At 38.6% G+C, this 19166-nt stretch overlaps 3 protein-coding genes and 1 long non-coding RNA gene across 4 annotated transcripts; all 4 read left to right on the top strand.

Annotated features, from left to right (window-relative positions):
• The first annotated feature begins 217 nt into the window (after positions 1-217).
• On the top strand, positions 218-2565 carry LOC122083912 (glycosyltransferase family 92 protein RCOM_0530710-like). The gene has a single exon (XM_042651848.1). It carries the CDS (start codon positions 566-568, stop codon positions 2312-2314), a length of 1749 nt encoding a protein of 582 aa, XP_042507782.1. The 5' UTR covers positions 218-565; the 3' UTR covers positions 2315-2565.
• A 2491-nt stretch (positions 2566-5056) lies between these two features.
• LOC122084844 lies at positions 5057-9225 on the top strand. The gene is made up of 8 exons (XM_042653269.1): positions 5057-5907; positions 6076-6222; positions 6361-6622; positions 7393-7479; positions 7625-7877; positions 8154-8210; positions 8335-8576; positions 8670-9225. The coding sequence occupies exons 1-7, from the start codon at positions 5057-5059 to the stop codon at positions 8571-8573; spliced, it is 1896 nt and encodes a 631-aa protein (XP_042509203.1). The 3' UTR covers positions 8574-8576; positions 8670-9225.
• On the top strand, positions 8664-8969 carry LOC122084843. The gene has a single exon (XM_042653268.1). The coding sequence runs from the start codon at positions 8664-8666 to the stop codon at positions 8967-8969; it is 306 nt and encodes a 101-aa protein (XP_042509202.1).
• Positions 9226-9681: 456 nt separating the features above from the next.
• Positions 9682-15729, top strand: LOC122085103. Its single transcript, XR_006142012.1, has 3 exons — positions 9682-10073; positions 14180-14488; positions 14802-15729. It is a non-coding gene; the product is annotated as an uncharacterized LOC122085103 (long non-coding RNA).
• Positions 15730-19166: the final 3437 nt, after the last annotated feature.

The following is a 19166-nucleotide window of genomic DNA, read 5'->3' as shown; positions in this document are numbered from 1 at the left end:
TCCATTTCGGATTCTGGTGGACCCAATTTTGAGTTTTGACCCTTTTTTCCTCAGCCCCATGTCTACTCATAGGGGAAAATTTCATTTCTACCAGGGTCTGCAACCCATGGTAATAGCCAAAGGAATGTAATCTCAGGGACAAATTTGAAAGTACCCATTTAGGGGTATATTTTTTCACCCATACCCCTAAGATTCTATTCCCTTGACTGGTACTAAGGGTTGCATGTCCTTAACTGCAATCCAGGCTGCAACCAAGTCTCGTTCCAATCTCAACCCCAACTTCTCCACCCTCCGGTTATCAACACGAAACAAGCTTATGAACAAATCGAAGCCGCCGATAACGTCAGCTCTCGCTCTCTCTCTCTCCCTCTCTCTCACACCCACAGAGTGAAGATGGAGCCCTCGCTAGATCCGGTTTCTGCCCTACTTTCCATGTCAGCGTAAGAAAAAAAAGAATACTGCCAACAGAAACAAGGTATAATCTACGAACTCATAAAAGGACATCTTTCTTTCTTCCACTTCCCGACATTCCCCACCCCTCTCTCTCTCTCTCGCGCTCACAAACATGCGCCGGAAGAACAATAAGCCGCTTCTATTTCTCTTGTTTACCTTCGTTCTCTTTGCCTCTTTTCTATTCTTTCTCCCCCGCAATATCTTCTTCAGCAGAGAAATTTATCAAACGTCGACGATCCTCGGGAACCATAATCTTCATCTTTACCTCACCATCGCTGCTACCGAAGATGACATCCATCGCACCTTCCAACACCTATCATCGTCATCGTCGTCAAGATCATCCTCATCATCTGTCGCCGATCCTCATACCGTCTCGATCCTTTTTCCTGATTGGGAAGTTTTCCTGATCCTTTCACAGGAAAATCACTCATCTTCCGATGCTGACGACGGCCGTTATTATTGCCTCTTCCAAAACAACGCCACTTCTCCGGCCAAATCTTCTGGAATCTTACCTTCAACTAACGCCACAATCTTCAGGTGCGTTCTTCCCGGAAGCGTCCGCCGTATTCGCCCCTTCTTCCAACCGATTCTTACAAAGCGGAGGCAGTTTTGGCCTTGGACGGAGACGGAGTCGGGACCGCCCGAGTTGTTACGATGGGGTTTCCTTGTATACGAATCGTTATCGACGGAAGATGACGTCATCTTGTTCGCCAAGGGAGTTAACAATCGCCAAGGCGTCAACCGGTCGCCGTCGGAGCTCCGCTGCGTCTTCGGAGACGGCGTCATAACGGACGTCACTAGCTCCTATCAAGAGGTGTTTCGATGTCGCCACCCGGACGAAAACGCCCTCGCTCGGTTGTTTCAAGGCGGGAAGGAAGAAAAGATTACAATTTCCCTCCAACTACAGGTCCAGCGAGGAAATGAAGAGAAGAAGGTGGTGGTGCCGTCCGTGGCGTACTACACACCCTTGCCCAGACCTGCGTCCCAAGAGGGGAAGTCGCTATTGTGCGCGTGTACGATGGTGTATGACGTAGCCAAGTTCCTGAAAGAGTGGGTGCTCTACCATTCCAAGCTCGGCGTAGACAAGTTCTTCTTGTACGACAACATGAGCGACGATGGATTACTGGAGGTAGTCTCACAGCTCCGTCGTGAATCACACAACATCACTACCTTCTTATGGCCATGGCCTAAGACCCAGGAAGCTGGCTTCTCACACTGTGCTATGCATGCCAAGGATTCATGCACATGGATGATGTACATCGATGTGGATGAGTTCGTATTCTCGCCATCATGGCTCAATTCCTCATACCCATCAACTAACATGCTCAGATCCTTCTTGCCGATGTCGTCAACGTCAAGAGAGTCTCTTCCGGTCGGGCAAATTAGTATCTGGTGCCTTGAGTTTGGGCCGTCGAATCAGAGCTCCAACCCGGTTCAAGGAGTCACCCAGGGCTACACCTGTCGAAGAAGCGAGGAGCAGAGACACAAATCAATGTTGCTATTGGACGCCGTCGATGCTTCTCTGGTGAACGTGATACACCATTTCCGATTGAAGGAAGGGTACAGAGGGAAATCGTTGAGCAGGAATGGAGCTGTGGTGAATCACTACAAGTACCAAGCATGGCCGGAATTTAAGACTAAGTTTCGGAGGAGAGTTTCAGCTTACGTGGTGGATTGGACAGAAGGGGTGAACCCCAAGTCCAAGGATAGGACCCCGGGGCTGGGTGTCACGCCGGTCGAGCCAAAAGGGTGGGCCAACAAGTTCTGTGAGGTGAATGATACGAGGTTAAAGTGGGTCACCCAGAGATGGTTTGGGTTCGAGTCCAGAACCGGATTTAAGATGGCTTGGCAGAATCAGTGAGGAGGTCTTGCTCTTGAGGGAAGGGACCTGCCAGCACCCTCAGCTCCATCTTTAGGACGTGAAAGCCAATATTATTAATTAGTTAGAGAGAGCATGGGTACACATTACATCAGAAAAACATATTCTTTCCTTCTCTGGATAAATAAAACTTTCTGCAAACCTGAGAAAGGAACAGATTATTTTGCATGTTACATGTACGCTTCCATTTAAATTTAAGGCTAAAAGTTCGCAGTGCTTAGGCGCTGAGAATATATAAGAGCTACATCTCTTTCAGCCGTTGATTTTTTATAAAGGCAATCATAATCGTTCATTTGTTTTACAATGATTTACTCTACTACCAGAAGTTATGGTCATAGAGGGAAGGTCACAGTGATCTACTTAAGGGTGCCAATTTCAAATCCAAACCGAATATTGAAATCAAAACTGAGTCGGATTGATCGAATTAGACCGGATCAAACCAAACCAAATTTATTTGGTTTAAATTTGGTTTGAATATGTGAGTATGCTATTTGGTTCGGCTCGGTTTCAATTTAAGGTGTTACAACTATCAGATGGAACCGAAACCGAACCGAATTACTCTTATCATTGAAGAGTGTTTTTTGCAAACTCTTTTTTTTTTATTATTATTATTATGTGGTAAGTGTTATTTGCAATTTATCATCACATATTTACAAGCTAAGATAATTTTAGAGTTAGCAATGGCTATAAGGCCAATAACTTGAGTCAATTATGGCCTTTGATCCATTACAGTCATGGTTCAAAAGTGAAACCGTTTTCATAACCGAATTAAAACTGCATATCATAACCGGATTATAACCAAAATCGAACCAAGTCAAATTGAATCGGTCTGAATATCTAAATACAGAACCGAGTCATTTTTCAATTCGGTTATGATCTACCATATCATCATTTGGAACCGAACCAAAACCAAACCTACTACTCTGCAACCGAAATACCTCAAATCTACTCTGCACCTCTCAAACCCGGCAGCCAATGTCTGCGAAGAAGGAGATGCTTCCGCACCATTATAGACGGTATTGGGTAAATCGGGGTTATTCCAAACACACACAACAAAATAAATTAAGCAAAACAGGTTGCAAGCTAAGAGTTTTTTTGCCAATTTGGGTTGCAATTATTGTTCTTGTTCTGATAAGAAATCCATCGGCATCGATGAAGAAAGTAAGAATTCAAGAAACTTAAAGAGCAATGTCGATTTTGGAGGGTTTTATGGGAAAGAGATGATCACAAAGGAACCCACTAAAACCCTCCCATTGATCTGGTTGGAATTCGAGCCAAGCAGAACCAGGTCAAAGAAGACATCCTCTGCGAGAAGTTCGATAAGCTACGTTTCTCTATGGCAGATCAAGGGGAGGAAGAAGAAGAGAAGCGGAGGAAGTCACTGGATGTATTTGGATCCCCAATTAGAGAACTGAAATTGAATAATCAGGACAGAGGATTGAATTTGTTACCCTGGGATGGAATTCCTTCATCTAGACAGAGATGGGTAATTCCACAATGGCATGAAGGGAACGGGGACACCGGTGATAAAGCCAGTAGTGAAAAACCCCAACCATTCTCTATCTGTGATGGCAATGAAGATGAAGAAGAGGGAGATGGGCCGGCGAGAGACGCCGAGATGGGGGGAAAATAATCCTCTGTTTTTCTCATCCCTGTTTTTCCTTGTTTTGCTACCTGCAGAACACGACACGTAGACAACTTTAAGGCCAACGCACCGGATGTAATAATCCTCACCCAACCTTGACCGTTGGATCCTCTGTTGTCCACGTGTCGTGTTCTGCAGGTAGCAAAACAAGGAAAAACAGGGATGAGAAAAACAGAGGATTTTGATCCGAGATGGGGTGGGGGATTGTTGGATGTGGTGATGCATTATTGGATGTAAAAAATAAATAATTAGGAAATCTGCAGCAGATGCTGCCAACTGTCAAATATGGTACTGATTCACAACTACAACTGATGATGAAATGCATATTTGGGTTTTGTTCGATGAAACTTGCACTAAGATTTCAGGCATATTATAACTGCTTTGTGAAATCACAAAGCTTATGGATTCACGGATATCCCTCTTTCCTTGTAAAAGATTCTCTTTGTGATAACTACTTTGTGATATTTTCTCTATTCTAATCAATTTCAGTCTACTCGTTGTTTCTTTTTATTCCTAGATCTCTTATCTATGAGGCTTACATTCTAGCCCCTTATACTGTTAAGATAATGCTTTCTAGTGTGTTGTGGATTGATGGATATTCCTCTTTTCTTGTAACAAATTCTCTTTCCTTGTGGTCATCACTCTTCTTAATAAAAGTTTTCTTTTGTAGAGTGAAAAAAAAAAACCCTAGACTTTGCCCAATTGGCATTGTTTCAATTGAGTCATTCTTAGATGTTCTTGAAACTTATCAACTTGTAACTTGTTTCAACTTCCTAAAAAATCAGCGAATTACTTCATTTATTGAAATATGGCGTTGAGTTAAGTGAGAATGTTGAGAGTAATCCTCGGGTAGGCATGATACTAATTCAGAGCTGGAAGCTTATGACTTCTACAACAATTATGGAGGAAGATTGGGTTTTAGTATTAGAAGAGATTTTGCACATAATAGACACAAAGACAAGTCAGTTATAACATCACGGGGATTAGTATGCAATAAAGCTGGTTTTTAGAGAATAGATAAGCGAGACATTCAGACAAAAAAGCCACAAGCTGAGACAAGAACAGAATGTCCAGCACGAATGGCGATATACTTGATGGAAAATGGAAAATATGAATGTCATGCTTTTGTGGAAGAACATAATCACCCTCTTCATATATCTAGTACTATGCATTTTATGCGTTCCCAGAGGAAGATTTCAGAGATATATTCATATAAAATCAATTTAGCAGATGATTCAGGGATCAACCCAAAGGCCGCATTTGAGTTAATGGGTAGGCAAACTGGTGGGGCAGAGAATCTTGGCTACGTAATACAAGATCAGAAGAACTATCTACGAACTAAAAGACAACATTCCTCATCTTATGGTGAAGCAGGGAGTTTATTGAAATATTTTGAAAATCAAAGTATGAACAATCCTTCGTTTACATACTCAATGCAGTTGGATAGTGATGAACAAATCACAAATATTTTTTGGGCTGATCCTAAAATGAGAATTGACTATGCACAGTTTGGTGATGTTGTTAATTTCGATACGACATTTTGTACTAACAAAGAGTATAGGCCATTTGGGATATTTGCCGGTTTTAATCATCATAGAGGGGTTATTATATTTGGGGTTGCACTTTTGTATGATGAAACAACTGAATCTTTTAGTTGGTTATTTGAACAGAAAAAACCTATAACTATCTTCACAGTCCAAGATGCCGCTATGGCAAAAGCATTGCTTGAGGTGTGGCCTGAGACACGACATGGGTTGTGTATTTGGCACATAATGCAAAATGGCATTAAACATCTGGGTAATATGATGAAAGATGGCTCTGGTTTTTTCAAATATTTGAAAAAGTGTATATTTGAGTATGAGGAAAAATCACAGTTTGAGTATTATTGGAATAAATTACTTAGAGACTACAACTTGGAACAAAATTCATGGTTGCTTCATTTATATGGACTTAAATGTAAATGGGCAAAGTGTTATATGAAAAATACATTCACAATAGGCATGCGGAGTACACAGATTAGTGAGAGTTTTAATAGTGACTTGAAAGAATATCTAAAATCTACTTTGGATGTTGTTTAATTTTTTAAACACTTCGAAAGGGTTGTGAATGCTAAACGAGATAATGAATTAAAAACTGAATTTGATTCAAGAGACAAACTTCCAAGGAACATAGTCAGGATGTCACTTGTTATCAAACAAGCTGGGGATGTCTATACTCCTTACATTTTTGAGAGATTTCAGGAGCAGTATAATTGGGTTAGTATTTGCAAAATAAATTTTCGGAATAAAGATACTCCCTTTCATAAATATATGGTTGGTATTGTCGGTTCTGAATGTGAGTACAAAGTCTGTTGTAACCCAGTTGACATGATTATTCAATGTAGTTGCAGGAAATATGAGACATTTGGCATTCTTTGTTGCCATTCCTTAAAAGTTTTGGATGTCTTTGATATTAAGTGTATCCCTGATACTTATATTTTGCGGAGATGGACACGGGCAGCAAGAAGCATGGTAGTGGAAGATCATAAGGTGAAACAAGTTGTTGAAGATGTGAATTTAGACTGTATACAACGATACAAATATCTTTGTCCTCAACTTGTAAAAATAGCATTACAAGCTTCAAATTCAGTTGAAGGATTCGCATTGGTAAAGAATGGGATTAAAGAATTATGTCAACAACTTGAAATTATCAATGTGTCTGATGTTTGAAAAAATCTTGTTCCTAATGAAGTCTCTAGTATAAACAATGGACTAGTATTGAGCAAAAAAATCCTCTCGCTCAAAAAGGTAGTAGAAGGAAGAAGGGTTGGGTAGAAAAACAAGGGGAAAAAAAGGAAAGAAAGAGGACCAAGTACTTAGTCAGCTGCTGAATTTACATACCAGTGAGTTTCACAGAAGTTCTACAGGTAGTTATTTGACCATTGTGATGTCATCAAGTTTATCCCCAATTCTTGATTTTTGGTATTTATTCATCTATACTCATTGTGCAGGGAACATTCGATCAAGCTCTTTCTCAGTTTTCTTCCCAAGCATCGGCAACAGATATTTTGCACCAATACCATGAATGGGATTGAGGACAATATTTATCATCTTTGATCATTGATTTTGGTTGTTTAATTTTGGATATTGATTTTGACTTTTGATTAAGGACATTTATTATGCATAGAACCAGTTTTATTTTTTTATTTTTTTTATTTTTTTCTATGTTTATCTTTAATTTGCTTTGGATTTAGTATCTTGAAAACTAACTTTACCAGATTGTAGGTGAATCTTTAGCTCCAAAATGGAAGAACACTTGGGATTTTACCCAGGGTATGATGGTTCGAATCCATGTGTTGCATAATGATTTTCTTTAGTATCTTGTCCCTAATTTTTTTTTGTTTAGATTGAAATACTTCATTGTATGGTGCTGCTAGATTGCATTTTTCCCAACAAGTGTATCTCTATTTTTTTATGCTCAAAATGGAGTAATGTACTTCACTTACACTATGCCTGACAATCTGGTTTGTTAGGGATTAAGAAGACCTCTCTAGTAGTTGCTGCTGCCATGCCCAACCTTGCTGTCAAAATGGAGTAATGTACTGGTGGTTGGGTATAGTGACTCATTAATATAACTCTTCAATGGTTACTGTTCTTAATTTTTTTAAGTTAGAGAAAGTGAATCTCAAATGTCTCTATAGTAAAGCCAAGATTGTGGGAACACTTGGTTGCATCACTGGGGCCTTAGCCATGAGCTTCTTTCATGCCCAACCTTGCTGTCAAAATGGAGTAATGTACCGGTGGTTGGGTTTAGTGCCTAATGATATAACTCTTCAATGGTTACTGTTCTTAATTTCTTTTAAGTTTGAGAAAGTGAATCTCAAATGTCTCTATAGTAAAGCCAAGATTGTGGGAACACTTGGTTGAATCACTGGGGCCTTAGCCATGGGCTTCTTTCATGCCCAACCTTGCTGTCAAAATGGAGTAATGTACCAGTGGTTGGGTTTAGTGCCTAATAATATTACTCTTCAATGGTTACTGTTCTTAATTTCTTTTAAGTTAGAGAAAGTGAATCTCTAATGTCTCTATAGTAAAGCCAAGATTGTGGGAACGCTTCGTTGAATCACTGGGGCCTTAGCCATGAGCTTCTTTCATGGTCCTGAGACTTCACAAGCACTGGTGGTACCTGGATCTCTAGATAAAGCCATGATCATTGGTTGCTTGTATCTCATTGGGGCAGTTTTTATTTTGTCCTGTACTTGTATTTCACAGGTAACTAGCTTAATCGATTATATTTTACGATCATATATTCATCAAATTTTGATGCTAGGTAGCTAGCTCCAAATATACTTTTGGTTTGGTCCCCCATGAATCTCCAGCTTTATGTGTTATACAGGCTCAAGCTATGGTGGATTTTCCTGCACCCATGTCCTTGAGTGTTGTATCAGCCTTAATGGATGCTATTCTTACAGGAATAGTGCAGTTGATCCAAGAACATAGTTTCTCATTTGATTGGCCACTAGTGAATTTTCGAATCGTTATTGGGGCTGCCTTACTGGTTAGATATGTAGTATTGGTCAAATCCAAGGAGGACCAAATACCTTGTGTTGAAACTTGAAAGGTATCTGCTCAATCTATCAAATATAAAAATATATTTATACAATTTCCCCAAATCGCTCAAAATGAATTTCTGGTTTTTTTTTCTCCGATGAAGGTGAACAAATACGATGGGAATTGGGAGAAGCAATGGTACGGAGCAGGGATCTTCGTGGAGGCGAGCGAAGAAGTGGAAGTGGATGTATTCAAGAAGCTGGACGAGAAGGGCCGAGGAGAGGAATTAGGGCTCACAGTGTCCTCCATCGAGAAGCTTGGTTTCTTCTCCAAGGCAGAGGAGTTAGGATTGTTGAGTTTGCTGGAGAAAGTCGCCGGCTTCTTGCCATCGACGTTGGCTTCGTTATTGCTACCTCTCTTTGTGGCTGCTATGGCCGTAATCGTTGTGATTCCCGACGATTAGGCGGCTCTCAAGCACGAACACAAGCAGAAGAAGAAAACCAGAAATTTCAACGATGGCTCTCATCGCGAACAGGAGCAGAAGAAGAAAATCAGAATTTCAACGGAGTGGGCTGGGATGGGGTTTTGAAGGAAGTAGGGTTTGGTTTCCTCCTTAAACCGGGTTGTAAAGAAAATCAAGATTTCAAACCGTTTTCTTCCAATCCACCGTCCACGTGTATGAGCCACGTGTCAACAGATAAACCACCCTCCGCCAACCTCCGCCAGTATCATAGGTCGTGGACGATTTTGATCCCAGGGTGTGGGGTTTGGTCCCAGCACCAGCGATGGGGGGCACAGAGAGAGGAGCCGCAGTCCGCAGATAGCGGGGGGAAAGAGGGAGATGTGTAACAGCCGGTAATAGTCTAAGAATAGGTAATATTAATGGAGGGTTAGGATTTCTGGAAATTAGATCAACGGTTCATAGTGATTGGAGTGCTATTAATTTCTGAGCGCTTAAGTGCTGCTGCCACTCACCCTAAGTTTAAAAATAATAATAATAACAATAAAATAAGGCAAAAGTTTTTCTGGTCGGCAGAGCAGATAAGGAAGTCCATGGTCGGGAGTAATCCTATCCTTTCAAATGGAATATTTAATTCTGAATCGTTGGATTAAGTATTTTAGTTTCAACTTTCCATACCATACCCAATTCCAATAACCTAAACCGTATTTTGTTTTCTACGCTTTCATCCCCGACCTCCTGATTGCGGAACCCACTTTCCCTCCCTGCAACAATCATGTTTTTTTTTTTTCTTTGATAACCTCTTTCTCTCTCAGAGATCTTCTACTCTTCCTTTTTAATTGGTATGTACATCGTCGGCCGTAACTGCGCCATCGATTATTTCCGGCGTCGGTTGTTTCCTTACATAATAGCCGCCATAGTTATCTCTAGTCTCACTGAATCCTCCCAAAACCCAAAACTCAAAACTGAAAAACAAAAGAAGAAGAAAGAATCCGTCGACGAGTCAGTTTTCCAACGATCGAAGACGCGTCACTCGTGGTGTGCTCGACTATGAACATGCACATAATCCTTCGATTGTTTTTCATCTAGTTAGTGTGTCTCTATAAGGTAAGTCTATCTGATGCTTCATTGGATGCTCTATTTCTGCTTATTTACCATTTCAATTTAATCTCTTAGCTATTTGAAGTTTTTGGTTATCAAATTAGGGTTTCTTCATGCTCTGAGGTTTGTTAATGGAAGTTTGGTAGGGCTTTAGCTGTCATTTTTTATTGTTTCAATTTTCTTGATGGGCGATCTGTAGTTCATACGATTGGATTATTTTGTTCTGGTTATTAAACAACATTGGGTGGCTATCTAATAAGGATCAGATTTGCTTTGATTTGGAACTACTTCATTTTTGAATTGGATTAACGGTTGGTCATTTTATTTTTGAATTAAATCATTCAATTTCTATGTCTGATCGTCTTAGTCGTGATCATTCCTTCATCTTTGTTTGCTGGTTTGCATGATGAATAAACGGGAAAAATTATCATGGATTCCCTTTCCAATGAGTTGTGTGATATGTTGCCTGTTGGAATGGGATTCTCCTGTTCAAACTTCAAAGGCCATTCTCATGTTCTGAAAAACTTCACACTTTTTGGTCTTCATTTCACACCATTCCACAGAGGGAACATGTAGAGGTCAGGCTGCTTAAAATTTCACAGCCTGATTTGTCTTCGAGCATATTTTTTCCCTGTTTCTTCTGTCGTGCCCACTGGAATTTACATGGAAAAAGACCAAATCAACGTGAATCCAACCTGATCTCTTGCTTTTTATAACAGAAAAGACGCTGACGTTGCATTCCACACTGTAGCTGCCACATGTTTGTGATAACACCCGTCTTGCAAACCGGGATGCAGCTCAGGAACATACACTATTTATTAAAAGTGTCATCTCCTTCTCTATGTAACGGGAAAGGAAATTGCAGAGTTATGGATAAGGAGCCAGATCGTGTCATATATACTATTTCAAAATGAGGGATTGAAATCAATTGCTAGTCCAGCCTTAGTCAAATTTGGATGGTCTATATAGGGCCTTTAGTGCCAAAATGATAATTTTCTTTAAAAAAATTTCCTGCATCGACAAGATTAATTTTTATTTAAAAGAAATCAGAAGAGGTTGCAGATTTTGAGTACAGTCAGTTTTAGAATTTGAGTAATCAAGCAAGCTGCTCTCTGGTTTTTAATTCCAAACATAACTACTCAGGCATTGCTTAGACTTCTTTCACTTAAGTGGTAGGATTTTCTGTAGCACACTTTTTCGAAACATTAGTTCATGAGTTTTAGTGCAACATGTAGATCAATCTTTGGCGAGGGGTAGGTTGGATTGACCCTAGGTTCAGGCTAAACACCTCTTGGATAGGCTCTCAAGTCAAAAGGTCAACTAAAAAAGTCAATGAAACTCAACATTCTCAGATGAAGGTCAAATTTTGACAGTTGATCACAAATAAATAGTGGAGATGGTCTTCATAAGATAGTATTGATTCAATGAACAGATTGAAAGTAACTAAAAAAAAAAAAATCTAAAACACAAAGTCCAGGAATGGGATATTCAATCTCCAAAAATATGGGTCATAATTAATTGCCAAATTTAAAGTAATTAAAGGATATTCAGATCTGAATCTCAAAACAGTGAAACTTAGGAGATTTATGATAGAATCAAATCCCCACTAAACTCTGGTCAAAGGTCTCTTTAGGGGGAGGCCTTGAATGCCTCCAAGTTTCAACCTGATCCAATGAATAAATCAATTGCAGGTGATTTAAGAGATCATACAGGAAATAGGAGGGAAAACAGGTTGACCACAAACTTTGAATGGGAGTTTTAATAATGTGTAACAACAAAGCAAATTAAAAGGATCATTAATGGATTGAAATATGATGCTATTGAGTCAAATCAGAGAATTTATTATCCAGCAAGATCAACCAAAAGAGGATTAAACCAGTACCTTGCCAGCGAATAAAACAGAACAAAGAAAGAAGGATAGATAGATAAGGCTTCCCACCAAACAGGATCAGCTTTTCACCAAGGTTTCCCACCCATGACTGAATCGCACAGCTCCATGGAATAACTCAAAACTTTTACTAATCTTTAATCTTGTCTGAACCAATGGCCATTACAATCTTTAAACAATCTTTTTAAAGAGAAAACTAAAGACTAATCCTAATCTGACTAGGAAAGTAACTCCTATTGTGAAGCAACATGAAGAAACATAATCAGAAAAGGGATCCTCCTCACGCAAAGTGAGGGGAAGTCTTATTTAAATAAACAACTTAAGTTAAATAAAGACTAGCTAAGTTAAGGCCACAGTTTTACTGGAGTCAGCCCCTAACAAGTTGGGCCTGGCTCTTCTCCCTCTTGCAAAAGTATCGGAAATGCTCTTTTCCTGTATCAATCCTGGTTGGAATGCTGCCGCATATTCTACTTTTTTGATATATTCTAATGGAGAATGTAGCCCATTGTTGGATTCAGAAGATCATGCTTATATCTGCACAATCTGTGATTATTATGTATATTCCCTTGTTAAATACAAGTTCAGTCACCGGCTCTATACTTAGGCTGGATATGAGTTATAGCTTGGAAGATTGGATCAATCAGTTCCTTTGCCATGAACTGGCTGGAAAGAACTATCTTTCTTATTTTTAACTATTATTATAGAGATTTCAAGGCTTTTTTCTTCTTACGGAATTGAAGGTTCTCACGCATATTCATCACTTGGGCCTGGTATTGGATTTTCCTAAAGGAAGTCTATCTTTTTGGTTAGACATGATCATGTATTTGAAAGCTATTTCAGTCGAAAATTAGTCTAGTATATTATCTTCAACATTTTATGCTTTCATCATTGGGGAGAATTTCCTTGAATACTTGATATTCATTTTTACATCTAAGAGGTTTTGTTGTCAAATATCAAGTCCTTGTGTCTAGCTGGTGATAATCTCCATGCTCAACAACAGTAGTAGCTAACAGGTATAATGTGGATTGTCTCTAACAGGTTCCTACAATTGAGTGTTGCTTTTTTGTAAATGGGCTATTTTTGTAAACAGGATCTTTTTCGTCGTTGTTATTGTACTATGTGTTGCTCTTTCACTTTCTCTGACTCTCTGTAACAAAATTCTTGATTACTATTATAAAAAAAAATTGCTGCTTTCAGCTTTCAATTGATTAAAGATATTAGATTTTGAAGCTCTGTTCAGGCTTAAGAAATAGTGAGGAGCTCTACCTAGGCATATTGTGTTGAGTTATTGATGCTTCTTCATTTTTGTATTTGGTTTGACACTAATTCACAAATATGAATTATCCATTGATGATTTTGAGTAAATGCACTGTGCCTCTATAAGTTGAGATAAATTGCTGCCTCTATAAGTTGAGTAAATGCACTTCCATATTCAAATCTTTAAAATCTGTCGAGAATGTCAAGAGGCTGTTTGCATTGCGCTAATTACATAGTAGTTTTGTTTTTTGAAGTAGTAGCAGCACAGTAATTTTAATTTGTTACAATTCTTTGTCCTACATTTTGTTGGTTAGAATTTTACTGGTATACCAGCAGTGGTTGACCTTGCTTGCATGAGGGATTCCATGAACAAGCTTGGCAGTGATTCTTACAAGAGCAACCCCTTGGTATGTGGTGATAATTTTCTTTTCATTTCAATTTTAATTTCTTTCCAGTTCTTTGGGGTAGGACATCGGAACTGAAGTAGCCTTCAATGAACTTCTTCTGTTATTGGCACCTAGCATATTAAATATTGTAGCTAATGAGATAGATATTGACATAAAGCTCTTTTAGAACTTCACATTTTCTTAGAATTCGGCAAACCTCTGCTTGTTTGATGGCTTAAACTGGGTGAATTGGAGATTCTAGATCTCAATTTAGGGAAACCATGATAGATCCAGCTCATCTCTACTTCTATATATTTTTTTACCATAGAAGTTCTCTTAGTAGTTAGTACAAAGAATCTATGATTTCTAGTGTTATTTACGCCTCTGAATGAATGTAGGGGTCTAAAGTAAAACTATCCTAGAAAATATTAGAATTTTAACACATGTAAGTGGTTAAGTTAATCAGTTTCCTAGACAATGCTTAGATACGAAATATTTGTATTCCACCTACCATAGTGAGTTTTTTAGAACGTACTAATAAGTTAATCTCATTGTTTCTTGTTTCTATTCTTGCACTGTAGTAATAGAGAGGTAGACAAGATGGCCAACCACAGAGAAATGGAAAACAACGCAAACAAATGCATTCAGAGCTTACAAAACTATTCATTACATGAAAGAAGGTTGCTGCCTTAATGAAGTTGAATCTGACGAAGAGACGTACCAGTCAGTGCTTGCACTGTAGTAATAGAGACGTACCAGTCAGTGCAAAGCTGTTTCGTGAGCTTACCTTCCTTCAATTGGCTACTCAAGTGGCTAGTGCCAAGTGCCCTTCCCAAAAACACAATCCCTATGGAGATTAGTCCTAGTTGTAGCTTTCAAGTCAATCAAAGGTATAGATTTTTTCACAAACCTTACTAGATCCAATTTTTAGTTTCAATCCAGTCTATATACTTGGGCTCCAATTCATGCCCAGGTTCTTCAATAAAACCTCACGTATGGATTAATCCTTTAGCATAAAGGTTTTATTTCATTTTGGTTCATCTTGCATGGCAAGATCCATTAAGACCTCATGCTTTAGCTTCTTGATCTGTTTTTATATTATGCCAGGCATTGCATTATGTTTGTGATTTAAACAGAAAATTGCACATATTTTTTTCTTCCCATTATTTACATCCACGGTTGTTGATATATTGCCATTGATAGGTACTGCATTCACAATGACATTGTTCATGTACATTCGGTTTTATTGGAAGGGTCATCTACCTTGATGTGATATTTGGAGGAGGGGATAGCTACATTGCGGTTTGTATGCACCAGAAACCTGCCTGCACATGGACAAGACAAGCTGCACCTCTACTACAAATACACAACGAGGGGCAGAGAACCCCTCGCTGTCACGGCTGTGCTACTGGAGGCTCTGGGGAAGTCAGAATAGGAGAGCACTTATCTTGGGGTGGGCTTACCACTTAGATGCTTTCAGCTGTCGCACCTTACTACTACAAATAGACAACGAACATGTCAACAAGCAACGCAGTTGTACTTTTATCAACCAAAGCATATTGTTTGGTAACGTACATTTACATAACTGCAGTTTATTTGTTGGCCCATGCATATTTACTTTTGTCATATACTGGATTAGAGCCTAAATGCAAACCCAGATATAGTTTTTCTTTTGGTCAATATGATTAGGATTAATATTTAATAGTGAAAGAAATATTACATTGGTTATTTATTTTCAACAAAGCCTTAATTTCATACCTTGCTTTATTTAAGGGATACATCAAAAGTGTTCTGTGGATTGAATTGAACATTTTGGAAATTTTGTAACCCATGTTGTATCTGTCTTTGCTTTCAATTCCAACTTCTTTGGGCATAATGAAAGATCTACAACACGACTAGAGCTACTACAAAGCAGCCTGTTCTCTATAGCAGAAAGAGGCTTCATGGCCACGCATCAAATTCCATGTACATGGGGATGCATGCGGATACAAATGAGAATACAAATGAGAGTATTTGATTGAATTAGTCTCTGAACTTTGACTAGTGGCTGTATTCAACAGGCAGAATCAAGAGGCAAAAAAACACATGGTACAATGAAGGTCGATCGCTTTGGTTAGCTCAATGAAGCCCAAGCTGGGCCGGTCACTAATAAGAAATTTTTTGATTGTCATTTAATATCTATACTCTGTTCAGCACATCATTTATTGATTCTATGCAACACTTTAGAGGGATTTGGTTGCTCTTCAATACTTTATTCAGCAATCAGCACATGATTTATTGATCCTCAGCACATGATTTTTTTTTTCTTTCTATGATCTGTCTAATGGTGATCTTAGAAATGTAGTGGGTTACTCTTCATTCTTACTAGGAAACAAAAAAGCGTCACCAGTTATGAGTAGGAATGCGAGATGGGTCATTGACTCATTGGTGATGGGTTGAAGATTCGGTTTTGGAAGGAAGGTGACTTGGAGATTTTTTCATTGCTGATGTTATCTCCTAGTAGATCCTAGAACCCTTTTTTAGCCAGTGTGGAGGATTTTATTGTCAATGGGACTTGGAGCTGCCCTATGGTGCTGCCTGAGGAGGTAAAAGGGGGGGTGTGCAAAGGTGTCTGAGGTGTTGCTTTCTCCAAACTCAGAGAATTGTTGGGTATGTTCTCTTTCTCAGTCGGGTATTTTCTCTGCTCAATCAACTTGGGATGATATTTGGGTGAAGTTCCCTCAGGTTCCTTGGTTTTCAATTTTTTGGAATAAATTACTCACACCTCGTCAATCAGTTTACAGTTGAAGGATCATGCAGTACTCCCTTCCTAGTGATAATATTATTCAGCGGAAAGTTCCTCTGGTCTCAAGGTGCTCCCTCTGCTGCAAGTCATCTGAAAGTATGAACCATCTTTTTTGAGTGTCCTTTGGTGGTTTCCGTTTGGAAGTTTTTCGTGCAAATATTTGATTTGAGATGGATTGGTTTCCCGTTTGATTCAAGAACTTTTTTCTTGGTGGAAAAGAAAAGCGGAGACCTCTTCTTTGAAAGACATTTGGATGGCTACATTGATTATTATTCCTTTCCAGCTATGGGCAGAGAGGAATTTTCTAACATCTTTTGGCTATCATCTGGATCAAGCTTAATATGGAAGGTGCGAATTGGGAAATCTGAGTCATGCAAGGGCTGGAGGAGTTTTTCAAACATCTTTTTACTATCATCTGGAACATTTTGATGACTTCTAATTTTATAGCTGAATTCTCTGCATTTTTTGAAGGGACGAAGGTGGCTCAGGAGATTGGTATTATCAAGTTATGGGTGGAATGTGACTCCACTTAAGTGGTTACGTGTATCAAAATCTGTCTTTCCCTTGGTTTTTCTTATGAGAATGGCATTTTTATAAGCTACTCTTAGATAGCATTCTTTGGAGGATTAGCATTGTTATCATGAGATAAATAAGGTGGTGGATGCTTTGGCTAGGAAGGCATCTATGTCCTTGACATCGAATAACTTGATTTTTCTGCCAGGTTTTATAGTGGAGGACTTCAGCTGAGATTTGGAAGAAAGATCTCGTTACTAGGAAACTCACTTAGTTTGTGCTTCTTGCATTTTTATGAAATTTTACTCATTCAAAGAAGTGAAATTATGTATAAAAAGTAAGACATGAAATTCTTGTAGTCTTATTGCATCTTTACTTGACAACTCTCTGAGTCTTTGGCTCAATTGGTAGAGCACTTGGAACATGAGCATGTCTCAATTATGTTCCAAGGGGATGGTGGTTCAAATCCACCAAGACTCTTTTGGTTCAACTATTCAAGCAAAGTTACTTAAGGCAATCATGTAAAAGTAGGTGTCATTATTGTAAAAGATTTCAATTTCAATGAATACCTGAGATTCTTTTATTAGAGGTGTGTTTTTATTGTTAGTGAATGTTTAGAACTTGACACTTATCCTGTGACGCTGGAATGCGACACTTATCCTGTGACGCTGGAATGCAACACTTGTCACATTTCTCTTTCAGAAGCCGGTAGTTTCGAAGATTTTTACCACCGCCTCTCGTGGGTGGATTTTGAGAACTCCCTTTTTTGCCATTGCTCAAAGAAAGACACTTTTAACTACAAAAATTGCAGCTAGCTTTCTCAAAGAACATACTAATAAATGAGTTGTAAGTCCTTGATATATATGGTTATATTTGTGGATAGCAAAACATCATCCTAAATTCAAATATTTCCTATGGCTCCGTTTGCTTGCAAAAGGGAATGCTTTTAACACAACATTTTGTCAGAGCTGTCATAGTTACAAGGAAGGCTCGTTTAGAAGCCCGACTTGGACCGACATGTTTAGCCCGACCATTTATATAGGTATTTTGATTTTTTTGGGGATATAATAGGGTATATATATTGACATTTTTATCAATTATTAATCATATTTAAGTGTAAAATATTTTCAAAATTGTTGATGATTTAAAGCCCGAAACCCGATCGAGCTCGACACGACACGGACCGAGGCCGACTCATCCCTTAATTAGGTAGGTCATGGTCCGAGGACAAATGCCTGGCTAGGCTCGACGGATTGACACCCCTAGTTTCAACTATCATATCGGCAGCATTGGATCAGTATCTGTAAAGATTGAATTATTGATTAGTTGTATCATCTTATGGGTAAAACAATAAAATTATACTTTCTTGAAAAAACAAGGGCATAAGTGACCGATTTGTAGTGATCCTTAGCAATATCAATAGCAGTCGATACCGATACGATAGAATGATTCCGATCACTAGATCCATGATTGGATATCTAATTGATCGGAAATTCACTAATTGGATAACTTTGGAACCAAAGTTACTGATATGGAAGCAATTGAGTCATTCAAATTCTTGCCTATTAAATACGTACCCCATGTCTTTCAGTAATGTTACTTTTTTTTTAGTTGAATTTTGAAGAACCTTAAGATAATGGAATTATAGAAGCTTATTTCCTGGGTTATTCAGATCTCTTATTGATCGGATGATCATTTCTTTGGATTTGACAAATTTATTAATTGGATATCGTTACCCTAAACTTAAGGGTGTTATTGGTTCGGTTCGATTTGGTTCGGTTGACATATATTTTGGCTGAAATCATAACTGCACCATTTACTAATCGGTTGTACTTTCTGAAACTACATCCATTTAGTAAACGGTTTTGGTTTCTATGATTGCTATTCGATAATACCACTAAGCCTACATCAAAACCAGGTTGTTGTCTTCTGAGCAGGTTGCACCATGTCTCATAGTTATTTTAGTTATTTCATCATTATCTAGACCTTGTCAAATCTTTAATAATGCATCGATCATTTTCTACTTAATTCCTTTTTACTATTAGTTGGATACATTGTTTTAACTATAGCATCGACTGCATCGTATCGGTATTGGTATCTCTATCGGTAAAGAACAATACGCAATAATCCTTTCACGATATTGATAAGGATCATATCGATATCGTCCGAGACCGATAAGGATGTTGATACCGATAACTAAATCCATAATTGGATATCTTATTGATCGGATGATCATTTCTTTAGATTTCACAAATTTATTAATTGGTTAT

The sequence above is a fragment of the Macadamia integrifolia genome, chromosome 7 (assembly GCF_013358625.1).
Source record: "Macadamia integrifolia cultivar HAES 741 chromosome 7, SCU_Mint_v3, whole genome shotgun sequence".
Classification (NCBI taxonomy): Eukaryota; Viridiplantae; Streptophyta; class Magnoliopsida; order Proteales; family Proteaceae; genus Macadamia; species Macadamia integrifolia.
This window is presented reverse-complemented; position numbering and strand designations above follow the sequence as displayed.